Source organism: Humulus lupulus, chromosome 4, assembly GCF_963169125.1.
Source record: "Humulus lupulus chromosome 4, drHumLupu1.1, whole genome shotgun sequence".
Taxonomy (NCBI): Eukaryota; Viridiplantae; Streptophyta; class Magnoliopsida; order Rosales; family Cannabaceae; genus Humulus; species Humulus lupulus.
In genome coordinates this window covers 245,231,933-245,251,243 of record NC_084796.1, presented here as the reverse complement: position 1 = coordinate 245,251,243, position 19,311 = coordinate 245,231,933, and the positions used below count along the sequence as shown (strand labels likewise).

The window sequence follows — 19,311 nt, the reverse complement described above, 5'->3', positions numbered from 1 at the left end:
AACTAAATAAAAAGATTAAGTTGCTAAGAAGTGATAGAGGAGGAGAGTACTTCTCTAATGAATTCAATCCATTTTGTGAAGAAAATGGTATAATTCATGAGTACACTGCACCTTATACACCACAACACAATGGTGTTGCCGAAAGGAAAAATAAGACTTATCTAGAGATGATAAATTCTATGTTGGTGTTTTCTAAGTTGAACTTCAACTTATGGGGTGAAGCGCTTTTAACCGCTTGTCACATTCTTAATCGAATACCGATGAAGAAAAATGAGATATCTCCATATGAGTTATGGAAAGGAAGAAAACCCAACATAGGGTACTTCAAAGTGTGGGGGTGTCTTGCATATTGCAAGAAAACCGAACCTAATAGAACAAAGTTAGGTTCAAGAGCCATAAAGTGTGCTTTTGTTGGTTATGCCAACAATAGTAAAGCTTATAGGCTATTAGACTTAGAGTCTAATATTGTGATTGAATCTAGAGAAGTTGAATTCTTTGAGAATATGTTATGTGACAACAATTCTCAAGCTTCAACATCTCTAAAGGAGAATTTGTTATATGAGAACAACTCTCAAGCTTCTACATCCAAAGTTGATTCTCAAGAGGAGAATTCTCAAAAGGATGTAAAGCAACCCTTTGAACCTAGAAGAAGTCAAAAGCTTAAAAATCACAAATGTCTAGTAGTGGATGAGATAGATTCTCAACGAATTTCATTCTACATGGTAGAAGGAAATAGAGAGGAAGTCATTAGGAAAATTCCTATTGTACTTCTCATTGAGGATGATCCTAAGACTTATAGAGAAGCTATGCAATCGAGAGATAGTGCATTTTGGAAAGAAGCCATAAATGATGAGATGAATTCCATTCTTTCCAATAACACTTGGGAATTGGTAGACCTCCCACCGGGGTCTAAGCCAATTGGGTGTAAGTGGGTATTTAGGAGAAAATACCACATTGACGGCACTATCCAAACCTTTAAAGCTAGATTAGTAGCTAAAGGGTTTAGGCAAAAAGAGGGTATCGATTATTTCGATACCTATGCGCCTGTTGCAAGAACAACTTCTATAAGAATTTTGTTCGCTTTAGCTTCTATACACAACTTGTATGTTCATCAAATGGATGTCAAAACGGCATTCCTTAATGGTGACCTCAATGAGGAGGTCTATATGGAACAACCCGAAGGGTTTGTCCTGCCAAAATATGAACATAAAGTTTGTAGACTTGTAAAATCCTTATATGGATTGAAACAAGCTCCTAAGCAATGGCATGAGAAATTTGATCAAGCCATCATGTCTAATGGGTTTAGACATAACAATGGAGACAAGTGTTTGTATTCCAAAACTTGTAAGGGATATGTGATCATTGTTTGCTTATATGTGGATGACATGCTTATTCTAAGTAATAGCATGAAAGGGATAAAAGAAACGAAGATGTTTCTATCATCAACCTTCATGATGAAAGATCTTGGAGAAGTTTATACCATACTCGGTATCAAAGTAAAGAAACATTGTGGGGGTTTTGCACTAGGGCAAGCCCACTATGTTGAGAAAGTATTGAACAAATTTAACCATCTCAAGGTTAAAGATGCCAATACTCCATTCGATCATAGTGTAAAACTAGAGAAGAATGAAGGAAGAGCGGTGGCTCAATTGGAGTACGCTAGTGCTATAGGGAGTCTAATGTATGCTGCCCAGTGTACTAGACCTGATATAGCATTTGCGGTAAGTAAACTTAGTAGGTTTACAAGTAATCCAAGTGTGGATCACTGGAAGGCAATTGGAAGGGTCCTAGGTTATCTCAAGAAAACCAAAGGACTAAGCCTTCACTACTCCAAATTTCCTTCGATATTAGAAGGATATACAGATACAAGTTGGATATCCAATCTTGGGGACAACTTGTCCACAACTGGTTGGGTATTTACACTTGGTGGAGGTGCAATTTCTTGGGGTTCCAAGAAACAAACCTGTATATCTCATTCCACTATGGAAGCAGAGTTCATAGCTCTAGCTGCTACTGGCAAAGAGGCTGAATGGTTAAGGGATCTGTTGATAGAGATTCCCCTAATAAAAGATAATGTATCTACTATATCGATACATTGTGATAGCCAAGCAACATTGGCTAGAGCATACAGCGGAGTGTATAATGGGAAGTCTAGACATATTAGTCTAAGACATGGATATGTAAGAGAATTGATTCAAAGAGGAGTCATCTCAATATCCTATGTGAGAACAAGTGAAAATCTGGCGGATCCTTTCACTAAGCCACTAACGAGGGATTTAGTGGCTGCATCATCTCGAGGGATGGGACTTAAACTCCCTAAAGAGATTCACGATTGATGGTAACCTATCTTAACACTAGTTATTCAACTAGTGTTAGGTTCAATAGGTAATAACAAGTCAATCAAGTGAATATTAGTTGTACTCAAAACAAGTCCCATCTGAGATATTGAGTACTTGTGTGTTACCAAGAGGAGGGTTAAAACCGAAAGGTTTTTTAATAGAATTCAGTCTTGTAAAGACAAGTATTTTTGGTAACAAAATACTGTAAGAATTCTACTTATATGGACATAGGGGTGGTGCCGCCTCTCATGAGAATTGAGAGTATTCTCAAGAACGTCCATGAATGGAAAATGCATATGGCCATTAACGGTGCAAAGCGAGACATAGAGGTCTCAAGTGAACATCGCAAAGGTGTGTGTATTATCACCGATTTGTCATCATGAAAAGATGGTTCAATGCCTAGTGCAACCAAATTTTCGACAAATTTTGTGATAATTACACTATAGTAAAGTTCAAGTTGAAAAACACTTTACTTTATGCATCAATGCAATGACTCCTATAAGAGAGAGTTCTTATTTAATCAAGTGGGGGATATGTTATATTTTAAATATAATGATTGACTAAATAAGTGTTACAATAGATGACTATTTAATCTAGTGGGGGAATGTTATATTATTTTATAATATAATGTAATACTATATTATTTTATAATATAATGTTTTAGATTAAATAAATGTGACATGGAATGTCACATATTGTAACATATAATAGAGAGTTACATTATTTTGATATATGTGAAATATCCAAACATGTAACATATTTGGTGTTACAAATTCATCACAAATTTGTAACTCCTAAATATCACCCATTATTGTGTAGATTTGTTGTTACACAATATTGAGATGAATTTCTTAAAGCCATTTGAGAAATGGCTGATAGAGATGTGATTTTAACTCCCATATTGTGTATGGAAGTTACAAAATCAAGTGGGAATAAATTGGAACGTTTTGGAAAAAACTGAAAAAATGTCTTGCTGAAATTGACTGAGGGCCGCGGCGCTTGGAATTAGCGCCGCGGCCCTAATGGCTGACAGCTTCTATAATTTCAGTTTTTTATCCAACTTTGAACGATTCCAACAGCTTAGTAACTCCCAATTCTCTATTTTAATTCCATAAAACACTCAATTAATCATTGGTAACAGCCATGTGGGTTGGTGGAATTTGAAATTCAAAGGGTATCTCTAAACTCTATAAATAGGAGCCTAATGCTCGCTTGTAAGACACACCATTTCTATCCACTAAAGCACTTGGCTAGAAACACCTTGAGGCTTGATAATTCCATAAAGCATTTCCAAAATCTGAGAGAGATCCCTTAGTGCTTGAGTTAGGGGGAAATAAGCTTTTGGACAAATGTTTTAAACCTTGTTCAAGTTGGTGATCCCCAATCCTCTTCACTTAGGTTGTGTAAGTGAGAGTTTGTTTGTGGTTTATGTTCTTCCTTTTGTTCTATTGTTCTTCTTCTTATTCTCTTGTTTTATTTACTTGTATATTTTGTTAAAGAGTTGTAATCTCTTCATTTGGTCCAAACACTTTATTTTATTTGTAACTTTTGTTTTGAGTTGTATTTTACTATTCTCTTCTTCTTCATCATCTTCTTCATTTCCTTTGTTGTATTTGTATTTTCAGTTATAGAGTTGTAACACTTTATTTAATCAATCTTGTCCATTGTAATATTTTGCATAGAGTTGTAACATTATCTTACCATTTCCATTGAGGCAATATTATTTTTCTTAACAGGTACTAGGAGTGATTCCAGAATCTGCAGGTGGAACAATAGCTGCCATGTTCGAAGACATAGAATGAAGAGGTCGATGAAGTTGGTTGCCAGATTTCCAGTGAGGAGACTGATTCGGTGATTGCACCCTGTTCAACAGTTTGGGATATTCAGCCTTCCAGTGTCCCTTTTGCTTGCAAAAACTGCATTCGTCGTAGCCAACCTTGGCTTGAGTCTTGTGTTGATTGTTGGAGGCTGGCCGATGAGGAACTGCAAAGACAGAGGGATTCGGAGAAGGAAGAATCCCCTTTTCCACCCCCCCCCCCCTTTATCAACACGAGACTTCAAGCGAATCTCTTCTGCTAACAACTCATTAACCACCGAATCAACCGACGGAAGAGGACTGCGATGCAGGATTGTTCCACGAAGACCTTCAAACTCTTCTCGAAGAGCCATAAAAAACTGAACCAGATGTTGTGCGTCTCTCCGAGCAATGTAAGGGGCAAATGCCCGTAACTCCGCTGACTCAGTCAAAGCAAGCTGATCCCACAGATTAGACATAGCAGAATAAAATTCCTGAACGGTCATGCTATTCTGTTGAAGGGCCCGAATGTCAATCTCCAACTGATACAGCTTTGTGAAATTAGACTGTGTATACAGCCTTTCCAAGTGCTCCCAAACTTCCTTAGCCGTCTCCCAAACTTCAGCCATCTTTTTTACTAATATATTTTCCTTTTACTGACATTCTGTTATTGTACAGGTTAGAACAGTTTCAAGGGAGCAAGTTCATGCATTAAGGGAAGCTGTCCATGATGTAAGCCTCAATACAACAATAGTGTTTTACATGATAATTTCTAGGCTTTGGATTTTGTACCGCTTCCAATGATTAATAACCATCTTATCATTCCAACTATTGATCTCTAATGGGACAAAATCCTATTCCTATTCCATGAATTAAAATATTTTGTGTATCATGTCATAAAACTAAACTTGGTTTGGTTGTTTGTTTTATTTTAGGGATATGAAGCAAATGCAAGGCCAACTCAAAAATTGGATGGAAGACCAGTGTGGATGTATACTCCAAGAGGAGGCCATGGAGGTTCTACTTAAGTTTGACTGTGATAGAGAGGACATTTTTCCACATGTCTATAAATTTATATATCATAAATAAATTATGTGCCATTTGATAGATGGAACGTATATAATTATATATATAAATAATATACATTCACACACCCACACAGAAATATACAGGCATTACTTGCTTATCTTTGTAATTTAATCATTATGCCTAATGTTCAATTGGCTATTTTAATCATTTTATATAAGATTTATATTTGAGCCCCTAAAATTAAAGAAAAGGTTTCAAAATTTAAGAAAAATTACATTAAAAACTCCTGAAATTAGAAAAGAAAATTCTTAGTTAAAAAATATTACATTTTAGCCCCTTAAAATAAAAAATAAATAAATAGCTCCCCTCACCATAAATTTTGGTTCATAACTCAGACAATTTGATCGGTGGAGCATCTATAATACTAGTACTCTACACATTGCCAAAAAAAAATATATATATTAATGCTTGTGTATTCTCTTTCATTCACCTAATCAAAAATATATTTTTTTAAAAAATAAAAAGTAAAATGGCAATATTCTTTTGGCAACATTTCTTGTCAATATTCTAATTTGGGGACCATAAATGGCTATAGCGACGCTTTAGCATCAGAATTGGAGGTGATCTTTGGTAGTTAGGAGTGTCTTTTGAACACTCCTAATAATAGTGTATGACACCAGGATATTATATATTTAAGTTCAGCAAGGCTGGTGCCATATTCAACAATTGTTTTGGCAAACGTTGCTCACGCTATGCATTTTTTTTCTTTTCTTTTTTTAATTATATGCTGGCAACGTTGCCAGCGTTGGAGATGGCTAACCACGTTCGGCGTTCCATTAGTCTGTCAGTTTTGTCTGCAAGCATTATATTATTTTTATATCTATATAGCAGTCTATCGTAGATTTAAGCTGAAAGAAGGAAAAGAAAAATCTTAAGCAAGTTCCATCAATGGCGACTTCTCAAGATGAGTTGTCATCAGTTGTAGTGTTAATGGTACCATTCCCAGTTCAAAGCCACCTCAACCAACTGCTTCAGCTCTCCCATGTCGTCTCCTCATACAACATCCCAGTCCACTACGTTAGCTCAGCTCTTCACAACTCCCAGGTCAAGTCTCGAGCTCCAAACCCTCTTCACCACTTAGCCAAAATCCATTTTCATGACTTCCCAACTCCACACTTTGTCTCTCCTCAGCCCACCAAGACTGCAAACAACTTCCCTATACATCTCATGCCTGCACTTGAAGCTTCTGTTCACCTTCGCCAGCCCTTCTCAGATCTCCTCGCTAGGCTCTCAACGACAGCCAAAAGAGTTGTTGTTATTCATGATTCCTTGATGAGCTATGTCGTTCAAGACACTGCTTCTCTAGCACACAACTCGGAAACTTACGTTTTCCATTGTCTCTCTACTATTTCTGGAGTTTCCTTCATCCGAGACTCCATGGGAGGAGGCTTGGAGATTGATCATGAGCAGATAAATCAGGCCAAGATTCCTTCTTGGACAAGGAGTTTTGATCCAAGGTTTGATGCCTTAGTAGCTAAACAAATTCCGTTTATGAGAGCCAACAAATCTGGCCATCTTTACAACGCTTGTAGGCTTATTGAAAGCGACTTTCTCGATATCATTTTCGAGAAAGAGCTAGAAAGTGATGACAATATGAAGCTTTGGGCAGTTGGGCCTCTAGACACTGTAACAATCTGCAAGAAGAGCCCACTCAATAACTCCATCAATGGCGATTCAGAACAAGTTTATTACTTAGAGTGGCTGGAAAGACAGAAACCCAACTCTGTTTTGTACATCTCTTTTGGAACCACAACTTTCTTGGAAGACAGACAGATTGAAGAAATAGCAATTGGGTTGGAGAAAAGTGAAGTGAACTTTTTCTGGGTTTTGAGAGATGCAGACAGAGGAGACATTTTCGGTGATGAACAGAAAGTTAGAGGACCTCAGCTTCCAAAAGGGTTCGAAGAAAGAGTGAAAGGAAAGGGAATGGTGGTGAGGGAATGGGTGCCCCAGTTGGAGATTTTGGGGCACCCATCAACAGGTGGGTTCATGAGTCATTGTGGGTGGAACTCTTGCATGGAGAGTATGAGCCTGGGAGTGCCCATGATAGCTTGGCCAATGCACTCAGATCAGCCCATGAATGCTGCTTTTGTCACTGAGTTTGTTAAAGTTGGTTTGGCTGTGGGGGAATGGGAAAAGAGAGAAGAGCTAGTAAGTTCATCCACGATTGAGAAAGTTGTGAAGAAATTAATGAGTTCTGATGAAGGAGATGAGATCAGGAAAAGAGCTGAGAAGTTGGGTGGTGAGTTGATAAAAACTACTGCTGAAGGAGGAGTTTCTCGGTTAGAATTAGATTCCTTCATTTCTCAGATCACTAGATAGTTTTGGCTCAATAAATAATACTATTTCGCTGTGTTCTATGCCTCTGGTGCGTTGAAATAATTGTATTATGATATTGATCCCATTTCCATGGTCAACTTGTCTTAGCTAAAATAGTAAGAAGCAAGTTTTTGGGTGTTTTGTCTAACAATGGTCACTACAGCATCTTCACGAAAATATATCACTATTTCAGGTATGTGCTTGTGTGTTATCATTATGATTTTTGTGTTCCTTTTGAGCATGGTGAAAGTGAAATAGACTAATTCCCTTCTTAATTCAGGTTCAACCTCTCCTCTATGTAAGTTTACCATTATAAAAGCTCTACACTTGATTTCACTGCTGCAAAATAATGATAATTTATCACATTTTAATGTTCAACAAAGTTGCATGAAATAAAAAAATACCCCTATCTCTCCGATTAAAGCCTTTATTTTCGCATTAATCAAATAAAACAAACCTTAACATTAACGCCCCTTGCTGGTAGGGGCAATAGTGACATCCCCACAAAGAATCTCCATATATATATATATATGGAAATTTCACAATCGATTCTTAATAATACCTAATATTACCAAAAAATCCTAGTACTAATAATCTTTTCAATTTGATGCTAAACATTCCTCTCATATCTAAAATACCCTTCCCATTATATCTTCAAATCCTAAAATCTTATCTTCCTTTCCCCTCTCTTTTGTATGATTTTCATGTCGAAATCGTTGTAAGCTATCTCTATTATCTCTGTGAAGTCACCAATATCAAAGGCAACATCCATTTTGAGTGTTTTTGGAGGAGAAAAACTATGGGTAATAAGATTGTTCATTTTATGTGTTGGGTATTATTTGCTTACATTTTTTTTTTTTGCTATTTTGAATAGATTTGAGCCTATATTAGTGTGTTTTTGGGATTTTTTAGTCAGATTCCACGATCTGCATTTTTCTGGGTTTTCTGCAACTTTTTTGCTCGATAAGAGCTCGATAACGGTTCGATAGGAGCTCGATGGTATGTAGAAGAAGGTTCTTTTATGAGCTCGATGCTGCTTGATATAGTTCGATAATAGCTCGATAGTTTTAGGTTTTGTTGCTCAATTGTGCTCGATGACAACTCGATTAGGGTTCGATTGGACCCTAGAATATTTAGTGTAGTTGTTTTCTCGATATGTGCTCGATAGGGTTCGATGAAGGTTTTGGTTAGGTTTTATTTTCGGTTTAAGAAATGGTAGCTCGATACTAACTCAATAAGAGCTCGATTATGGGCTCAATGGTAACTCGATAGCGTTCGATTATAGCTCGATAATGGTCTTTTTCCATGAATTTTTGAAAAATTGACAGTTTTCATGACAATTTCTATATATATATTTTTTCCAACACATGTTCCATTGTCTACGTTTTGTATCCTACAATGATGTTTGGGAATTACAAGGGAATAAGTGGATTTTCAAGGACCCTCAATGCATGGTGATATCGATGGAGGATACTGTAACGTACTTGCAACTTCTTGACATATTGCACAAGGAACTTAAAGTTGATAAACAGATGTATGGGTTGAAATTGGAGGTTCCTTACACATGCGGTGACCAACCGTTTACACCCGTTCATGTTGAAAGTGATCTTGGTGTCCGTGCATTCTTAGGAGTAACATCTAAATAATGGTTGGCCTTGTGTGTCACTCCTGTTAAAAAGATTGTCATCGCAGATCCATATTCCACTCCTGGACCTGAGGGAGTAGCCAGTACTTTAGGATGTCCTATTGGTGACCTGACGGACAACCAGTATGAGTACAACCCCTATGTGAATGATGATCTAGTAGCTGAACATAATGAGGACTTAGGATACAATTCAGTGAATGAAGATCCAGTAGATGAACATTTGCAAGTAGAACAAGTACAAGAACAGCCAATACGTCCTATTGCACGGGCGAACCGAGTCAAAGACGTCTGTAACGACCCAACTATTCTAGACTTTGGACCATTAATAAACTACTATACACAGACACTAATCTTAAGAAAACATACATATGAAATCACCATGACTTTATTTAAAAACTGTAAAGTAAAGGTTTAAAATACATAAAAATGCAGTTATGATATGAGATCTCATTGTTTTGAAAATAAAATAGAACATGACTTAAATCTTAAAATTCGTTACAACTCAGATGCGGAAAAATACATAGAAAATATGATTGAAAGACTTAAACAACTTCATCATCGAATTGTTCACGCAGTCCACCGATTCCATTATGCCTCAATACACATTCCCAAGCTGCCATGAACCTTCCCGCCACCATAACTATTTTCCTGCACAGATAAAACATAAAGGAATGAGCCTAATGCCCAGCAAGGAAAATCTACTACAAGCATGGACATAATCATACACATAAACTATGAACATATATCAAATACTATAACACATATTATAATTCTAACCCATGTACATGGTGACTATTGGGGTTTGCTAACTAAGCAACTATAAGCCTCATACTACAATGAGATTTGCTAGTTAAGCAACTATAAGCCCCAAAAACATATAACTATTGGGGTTTGCTATATAACAACTATAAGCCCCAAAACATAAATGTGATAGGGTTTGTTATATCTTTACCTATTATATAAATGGTCATCTAACAGAGTTTTGTATTTAACAGATTTTGGTATGATTTAACAGATTTTAGCACTACTTAACAGATTTTAGTACTACTTAACAGTTGGTTATTAACACTTTCATAGATTCTATAATTTAGTCAAACAATGCAACTGTTGAAAAATATACAACCATTACCATAAGACACAACCAATGGCATTTACAGCCATGATTAAAATCATTATCTCATCAAGCCTCCTCTTTTAATGAAATACAGACATTGCGATGGAAAATTGGTTCTCAAGGTCACTGATAATCGAGAGGTACTAAATCATCTTTCTTGGAATATTGTATAGATTGATTGAATCTTTTAATGGAACCCATTTGAATTTGTGATTGTTTGTTTTGGAATTAGTGAAGTCCAGCAATGTACATTTAGATTTTTACTCCAATGTCCTACTTTTTAAGGAATTTTTTCAATTTGATAATATATAAACTTTACTGTTCTTTTGTGCTTTTAGTTGTTTGTGAATTTTTTTTATATGATTGCTTGGGCATCATCCTGCAATTTATTTTTACTTATATATGTGTTTGGTAATAGGTATTTATTAAGAAATTTTCGACCCCAAGAAATACAGTTCTAGAATTAAGTCTCTTGCAAAATTGATCATTGTTTCATTCAAGTCATTAGTGTTCTTCAGAAACAAAGCCACATCCTCTGCTGCACTACCAATTTTTTTTACATTTATCAAGAACTCAATCTCCTTTAAAGGCTATAATTGAAAAAACCCAACTTTTCTTTTTCTTTGTGTGTGCTTATATATATATAAGCGTATAACAAGGCACCAAATGGAGGCATTGTGTTCTATATTTTGCTTCACCAAAATATAACGTGCATTGCACGCATTTTATACCTAGTAACAACTATAAGCCCCAAAACATAAATGTAACGCCCCAAATCCCAGGGACCGTTACGGTGTGCCTTGTAAACAGTGCTAAACTCGCTAACCGAGTCATTTGGCCAAAAATGTGAACTAAGTATGATTAGCGGTTTAGGGATTAAGCATTTTTGGTTAAGATGTAACGTTTCACTAGAACGTTTAATATATACATTGGGATCCCGAAAATATAGTTTCAGAGTCTATTACAGAAAATATTTACAACAGGCCGTTCTAAGCGGCAAAACAGGGTTCAACCCTAGTTCCACTTTAAACCTCGGCCGTGGTGGATGAGCAGCTGCATATGTACACGTCATCACCTAAGCTCTCCAACTCAAGGATGGTCCAGCTTCCTCTTGCCTTTACCTGCACCACGTAGCACCCATGAGCCGAAGCCTAGCAAGAAAACACAATATAACATGATATAATATCAACAGATAACATGATGTAATATCAACAGTAATTGTAACAGCCATTCAGGACCAACGGTCCAAAACAGGTAGGTGACAATAGCCAAAAGTCACAGAAGTGGGTACAGTTCAATTGATAAGTGGTTCCTTCATAAGTTTGATCAGGATAGGTGCACGGTGATAGTCACTAACATAACCATCCTCCCGACTCTAGAGTCGTAACTAAGGACAGCGTCCCCCAGCCATGTGACAAACAGTCACCGGGGTCATATTCCTTGGCTGAAATCATCTGGTCTTAGACCAGGTAAGCGCTTATAGTTCTCATTGACCTTCCGGTCGGTCCAGCACTGATACCCTATATGGGTCATCCAATGCCAACCTCGATTAGATCTAATCTCCATTTGGCCCGGCGTTCTCAACGCATTGCCACTTCTGACTCTTGGGTCGGTGATTCACGACCAGTGCTCAGCCCGTGGTGAACTTAACTAATAAGTCACAGCCTCACAGACGGATCTGACACCATTGCCGATTTTGACTAATAAGCCAGCGCCATACACAGGTAAGCCATGCCACCAAACATGTGTCACATGTCCAATATCTATAAACAAGGCATTCAACATGCTTACTTAACAGGTACTAGTACAATTAGGTCCATGCACAACACAGAGGCTCAAGCTCTGAACAACATCGTACCTAGTATACAAAGCATGTCCTAATCACATGTTTCTCGTGCATCACATGCATCATACTTAACAATCCAACATGCACCAATAACCGCCATGCATGTCACGTTCAACAATTAACCAACATGCATCAAGAATAGCCATGCATGCCATACTTAATAATCAACCCACATGCATCAAGAATAGTCATGCATGTCACATATACACATGGTGCAGTTTTCTTACCTCAAAGTCGAGCTAGAACGATAACAAGAACGACCCTTGAGAACGATCAACTTTTAGTCCTTTAGCGGTCACCTAGTCATAACCAAATATAGGATACCATCAATAAAAATGATCAACACAAGTTCCCAAACCAATATCTAGCCTCCGGGACATCAATCCCCACTTAACCAAGTAGTAGGATCAACCCCGAGGCCTATGGTAAGCATCCCTAAATTAAAAACACAATTTTGGTCAAATCTGCCTTGATGGGCCGCGGCTCACCAGAGCCATGCCGCGGCTCATCTCCCTAACAGAGGCATATTTGCATCAGAAGCCACCTTAGGCCGCGGCACACAAAAGCCAGGCCGCGGCTCATTACCCAGATCAGCCAAAAATCAGCAACGCACCAGCTCGACCTCCCCTGCATATTCTCCTAGAACCAAGCCTTTAAACCAGTTCCAAACCTTCTCCAAACACACAATTAAACCTCTAAACATCACCCATAACTCCCCCTCATCAAAACCCAACCAAACATACACAAAACTCCCCTTGATTCCCACTTTCTACATCAAAAACCATAAGCTGAAAACCAAAAGGAAAACAGAGCATAACCTGAATTCAATGGCTAGAACTCACCTTAAAAACGATTTTGAATCCCCTTAAATGTCTGAATCAAGTTCCCTAGTTCCCACCTTTGATCTCCTAGCTCAACTCCTCAAGATGGCTCTCAAAATTCAAAGTAAGGATGAAGGAAGAAGCTTGTACGGGAGAGAAAGGGAGAGATTCCACAGCCTTCTAAAATTAAAAATATTTGAATAATCGTTCAGCAGAGGCTGAAAACTCAGTCAGAAAGATGATGGACTTATGAAGAGGTTTAGGATTAAAATGAGCTCAGTTTCAAAATAGTTCAAAAATCATGCACATGGGACGATATATTGCCCACTATAGGCGATATATCGCCTAGCTTCATATGCCTGAGGCTCGTCGAGATGGCCGTGCGAAGTTATGTGTTTTTCATATCCCCGTATGGCGATATATCGCCCCCTAGTGCTGCGATATATCATCATACGCTGAAATATTATACACGTAATTGCACATTTTTAGCCTAATTTGAATTGAGTAAACAGCCTTGACTAAGTCCTCTAACGATTTCAAAGCTACTGGCAGACCCTAGGATATTCAAATATTACTCTTATTAAATTTATTCCTCAAAATACTTAATTATTAATTAAACATACACATGACAAGTGTCATTTGCTTATTGGGTTTATCTAAATCTTATATTATAATATATATCACCTTCCTAATCAGTCATATTAATTAAATCTTAGGTTATAATTAATAGTCTTAAACTATAGGATACACTTATAAAATCTACAAGTGTTTCTACGAGTGTCCAACTAAATCCTGGTCTGAACTAAAATCCACAGTCATAAAAATACTACAACTATTACTATTGCTACTACTATCTAACTAGCTAAGTAAAGTTCTTGGACTCTACAATTCTCCCCTACTAAAAATAATTTTGTCCTCAAAATTTACTTACCAAATAATTCCGGATACCGACCTTGCATGTCCTCCTCCAACTCCCACGTTGCCTCATGTTCCGAACTATTACTCCATAGGACTTTAACTATAGGAATACTCTTGGACCGTAACTGCTTCACCCCTCTATCTAGGATGCTAACTGGTCGTTCCTCGTAACTCAAGTCTTTCTGGAGTGCTGGCGTATCGTACTTGAAGACGTGAGATGAGTCTGACACATACTTGCGTAGCATTGAGATGTGGAACACATTGTGACTATCTGCTAGAGCTGGCGGTAGGGCTAGTCTATACGCAACTGCTCCCACTTTGTCTACTATCTCAAAAGGACCTATAAATCGGGGACTAAGCTTTCCTTTCTTCCCAAACTACTTCACACCTTTCATAGGAGATATCTTCAAGAAGACTTGATCTCCGACTTTGAATTCCACATCGCGTCGCTTGGCATCCGCATAGATTTTCTAACGGCTTTGAGCAGCAAGCATACGCTGTCTAATTAGCGCTACTGCTTCTTGAGCTTGTCTAACAGCTTCGGGACCTAGAAGCTGCCTTTCTCCTACCTCGTCCTAGTGCAACGGTGATCGGCACCTTCTTCCATATAGAAACTCATAAGGTGCCATCCCGATCGTTGACTGGTAGCTATTGCTGTATGAGAACTCTATCAGCGGAAAGTACTTATTCCATGATCCTTCGAAATCAAGTACACAAGCGTGTAGCATATCCTCTAAAATCTGAATCATACGCTCGGACTGCCCGTCTATCTGAGGATGAAAAGCTGTACTAAGACTTAACTTAGTACCCATAGCTTGCTGTAAACTTCCCCAAAATCTCGATCTAAACACCGATCCTCTATCTGACACTATTGCCTTGGGGATTCCATGCAACCGTACTATCTCTTGGACATAGATGTCTGTATATTGGTTTTCCGTGAATGAAGTCTTAACAGGCAGGAAATGAGCCAACTTGGTTAGTCTATCTATTACTATCCAAGCGGAATCATGCTGCTTATTCATTCTTGGAAATTTCATCATGAAGTCCATATCTATATCATCCCACTTCCATTCTGGTATGCTAAGCGGTTGCAATAAGCCTGTAGGCCGCTGATGCTCTGTTTTCACTTGTTGGCATATTAGACACTTAGGACACAAATTCCGCTATGTCCTTCTTCATCCCTGGCCACCAATAGTTTGCTTTGATGTCATGCGTCATCTTGGTCGACCCTGGGTGAACTGAGTACAGGGTATTGTGCGCTTCTTCTTGAATCATCCTCTTAATCCTTTGATCATTTGGCACGCATACCCGATCCTTATATCTCAATAATCCTTGACTTGATATTGAGAAATATGTGGCCTTGCCTTCTCTGACTGCATCCATATGTGCTGCTAGTGTGTCATCATGTTCTTGCCCAATCCGTATATCTTCTAGTAGATTTGACTGGATAGACAAGTTAGACAGTTTGCCGATAACTACTTCTATTCCGGCATTGATCAGCTCCTGCTGCAGTGGCTTTTCTAGTCCGGCTAATGCTGCTAAACTTCCATAACTTTTCCTAATTAGCGCATCTGCAACTACGTTTGCCTTCCCTGGGTGGTATAAGATTTCACAGTCGTAATCCTTTACTAACTCTAACCACCTGCGCTGCCTCATGTTGAGATCCTTCTGAGTAAAGAAGTACTTTAAACTTTTATGGTCCGTATAAATCTCGCACCGTTCTCAGTAAAGATAATGGCGCCAGATTTTCAATGCAAAGACCACCGCTGTCAACTCCATATCGTGAGTTAGGTAGCGCTGCTCGTACTCCTTCAACTGTCGTGAGGCGTAGGCTGTCACCTTGTCATTCTGCATCAGTACGCAACCCAACCCTTGCTTCGACGCATCGAAGTAGACTACGAACTTATCGTTGGGTGTTTGCATTAAATTTTTTAAAATTAAATAATTAAAATTTGATCAAATAAACTTTTTGAATTCATAGTTCTAATTTTGAATTTTTGTATATTTTATTATGTTGAATGTATTTTCTAAAAGAAAATTAGAAAAAAAAGTATTTAATTTTAAAAATAGAATCACCATATATAATATACAAATCAAAATATAAAAAATACCAAAATTTAAATTATTATGAATAGTAAATTTAAAACTAATAAATAATATCAAATAATTTACTTTAAACAATAATATAAGCAAAATTGTGAAATTTATAGTAAAACTTGGTCAACTCCAATTTAGTTCTAAGATCTTTCCAAAATTAGTGGAAATAACATACATATATTTCATTTTAGTTAAATTATGTTTTTATTATAAATAATTTTTAAAATTGTCGTTTCCAATAAAAAAATATATCCAAACCATTCCAATATAAATTAATTTTTTTGTTTACGATATTATACTACAAAAAACTTGACTTTTAGTCAAAAAAAAAAAAAAAAAAGTTGTGACTAAAAGTTTAAAATGTTGTGACTAAAAATTTTAGTCACCAAAAAATATTATCACCACGTTATCACTAAAAAGTTCGTAGCTAAAAATTTTAGTCACACTAAAATTATTGTTGTGACTAAAATTCACTTTTAGTGACAACAATTATTTGTAACTAATAGTCATCACAATTAGTGACAACTTTCTTTAAGCCACAACACATTTATTTTTAGTGATAATTTTAATTATCACTAATATTTCTTTAGTGACAACAAAAAGGTATCACTAATACTTCTTTAGTGATAATTTGTTGTTGTCAGTCCTTTAATCACAAAAAAAAAAAATCATGAATATATTTAATTAAAATGGATAAAAAGATAAAATGATGACCAATCAATGTAATTTTTTACACAACTAAAGAAAAAACTTGAATATAATAGCAAGTAGCCACATTCATTAGCATCAAGAAAGTTAAGCATATTGTTATACAACTAATATCTAAAGTATTACAACCAAATCAAGTATGAGACCAGCTGAGAAAAGCTAGAAACAAGCTGAGAAAAGCTAGCCAACAAGCTGAGAGTTCAATCACAGATAATGTATTTTATTGGGAACCAAAAAAAAATTAAAATCCACAAACATCAAAGCCCATTAATAAAAAGAAAAACAGAATTCATTGGATTAGTCATCTTTCTCTTGAGCTTCCTCTCATCTTTATCACCCTTCTTCTTTACTTGGAACATCTTAGTATTATTATAGTTAGAGACAAAATAGTTCATGAATCCTTAACAATCCTAGAACATAACATTAAAAAATAAAATCATTGCAAAATGACAATTTCTTTAGCAACTCTGTTGTTGATTTTGTTGTAGCCTAATGTTTGTTGTACATAGATTTACTTATTACATACCAAATCATTGTTATTTTTTTCTCTATATATCATATCAAAGTAGATCAAGATCTATCAAATCCAATAGTCAAAGTTGGACCCTACAATTAATAAAGAAAAAAAAACACACACATTTCCATTTCCTATCATGCCAGCTGAAGAAGCCTTAACTATTAAATGCAACACGAATGTGGTAAATCTCATATGTTACATATATCTTAGAACAATTATAACCAAATTAAGTACCCTCCATATAATCTCCAATTCTAAAAGTTTTATTTTGTTTACACATATTCGACTGTAACTATCATTTTTACCAAACGAGATACTTTAAGGTATAGAAGAAACATGATTGAGAGTATAAAGACTGAGGATGAGACTTGGCTGAATAACAATGATCATCACACACAACACAATCACAGAAACTAAAACAATAAGCAATTTGTTGAAATATTCAATGTATGTATGTAATTTTTGTAAGAATGTAAAGCAGCTTATATATATTTATATTAAATATTCAATATAAATTAATTAACTATACATATATATTTTTTACATTTTTTTGAATTAATTTTATAATGGCAGCAACTTCCACAACTAATATATATTTATATATATCTTTTCTATATAATAAATGTGTGGATAATGAAAATTTTTGGTTTTAACGGTTTTTTATTTCTTAATGTTAATTTTAACAGAATATTTTTATATTTAACAGAATATTCTTATATTTAACTGTAATTTGTAAACATCACTTAAACTTAAATAAAATAAATTATCTAAAAAATTAAAATAGGATATTTTTGAGATATTTTATAATGGTAATTATTTAAAAATAATAAATAATTAAAAAAATTAAAAAAATATATTTTTGAGATATTTTACAATGATAATTATTTAAAAATAATAAAATCATACGTTTTATAACTTAAATAAAATTTAATTAAACTTAAACTCACTTATTAGAATAATATTATATTAAACATATAATATAATTTACTGTCAATTAGTAATAAATTGTTTTTTTAAATTAGCAAGAAACTTAAATTTAAAATCCACGTATAATATTTAATATTACATTAAATATATAATATATAATTTATTTTTGTCACTCGCAGATTAAAAAACTAAAACAAACATAAACTTAAATAAAAATAAATAAATTATTTAATTAAAATAGAATATTTATTTAAAATTTATATGATATTAATATAAATTTAATAATAATAATTAATAAATTCTATAAATAAAACTAAGAAAATGGGCATATTTCACATTATTTATATCTAGTATATATATATATTAGTTGTGGAAGCATATTTGTTTAAGTATATTTGTGTAGAAGAAACATTTACAGATAAAAGGTCTAATTATATCAATTGTTCAATTTTGGGTTGACTTCTTAGCCGAGTCTCACCAATACTTAAAAGATATCAGAGCAGGAAATGTAGTTGTAGGATTCACTATTTTTCTTATATTGATTTTGTCGGGATTGTTTAAATATAAATGTTAAGTTGTCTTGTACAAAGTGGAGTAAAATACTTTAAGGATTTATTTTAAATTGAAGTAAAATTTGATATTTTGTTGTAGACATCTAATTTTGGTTTTTGCTTTGGATCTAAAATGATACATTGAGATATCTAAGACACATTTTGAGCATGAGGGACAAGTCTAAAAGTGACACTTGGCTGGCCTTAAAGCCATTGAGAAATAGTAACATGCAACATTTCGTCTCACTTGGTGATGTGTCGCCTGCCATGTTTGTACTAGTTCGTACAATTACATGATTTTAGCTCCAAAAATCAAATCAAATCCTCTAATCCCATTGGTTAAAACTAATGACAGTCTCGACACTATAAATAAGGATTATTAGAATTAAAAAACTTTGATCACACTTTTCAACACTCCCTCTCTCTAGTTTTCTAAGAACACTCATTTTCTCCAAGAAACACATTAAGAATTGCTTGACGTGTAAGTTTCAAAGATTTGTTTAATATCACTTCTTATTCCATCTTGGTAAAGCTTCAAGCAAATTTGAGAATGCTTGAAATAGAGATTTTAGACAATGATATTTTTCATGTATAAGCCTTTTGATATTTCCTCAAATTTGAAGAT

General features: G+C 35.4%; 1 protein-coding gene and 1 long non-coding RNA gene across 2 annotated transcripts; both read left to right on the top strand.

Moving 5' to 3' along the window:
* The first annotated feature begins 4,810 nt into the window (after positions 1 to 4,810).
* LOC133831523 (uncharacterized) lies at positions 4,811 to 5,370 on the top strand. The gene is made up of 2 exons (XR_009892528.1): positions 4,811 to 4,866; positions 5,070 to 5,370. It is a non-coding gene; the product is annotated as an uncharacterized LOC133831523 (long non-coding RNA).
* Positions 5,371 to 5,885: 515 nt separating this feature from the next.
* LOC133831520 (zeatin O-xylosyltransferase-like) lies at positions 5,886 to 7,693 on the top strand. The gene has a single exon (XM_062261864.1). The coding sequence runs from the start codon at positions 6,112 to 6,114 to the stop codon at positions 7,543 to 7,545; it is 1,434 nt and encodes a 477-aa protein (XP_062117848.1). The 5' UTR covers positions 5,886 to 6,111; the 3' UTR covers positions 7,546 to 7,693.
* The last annotated feature ends 11,618 nt before the right edge of the window (positions 7,694 to 19,311 follow it).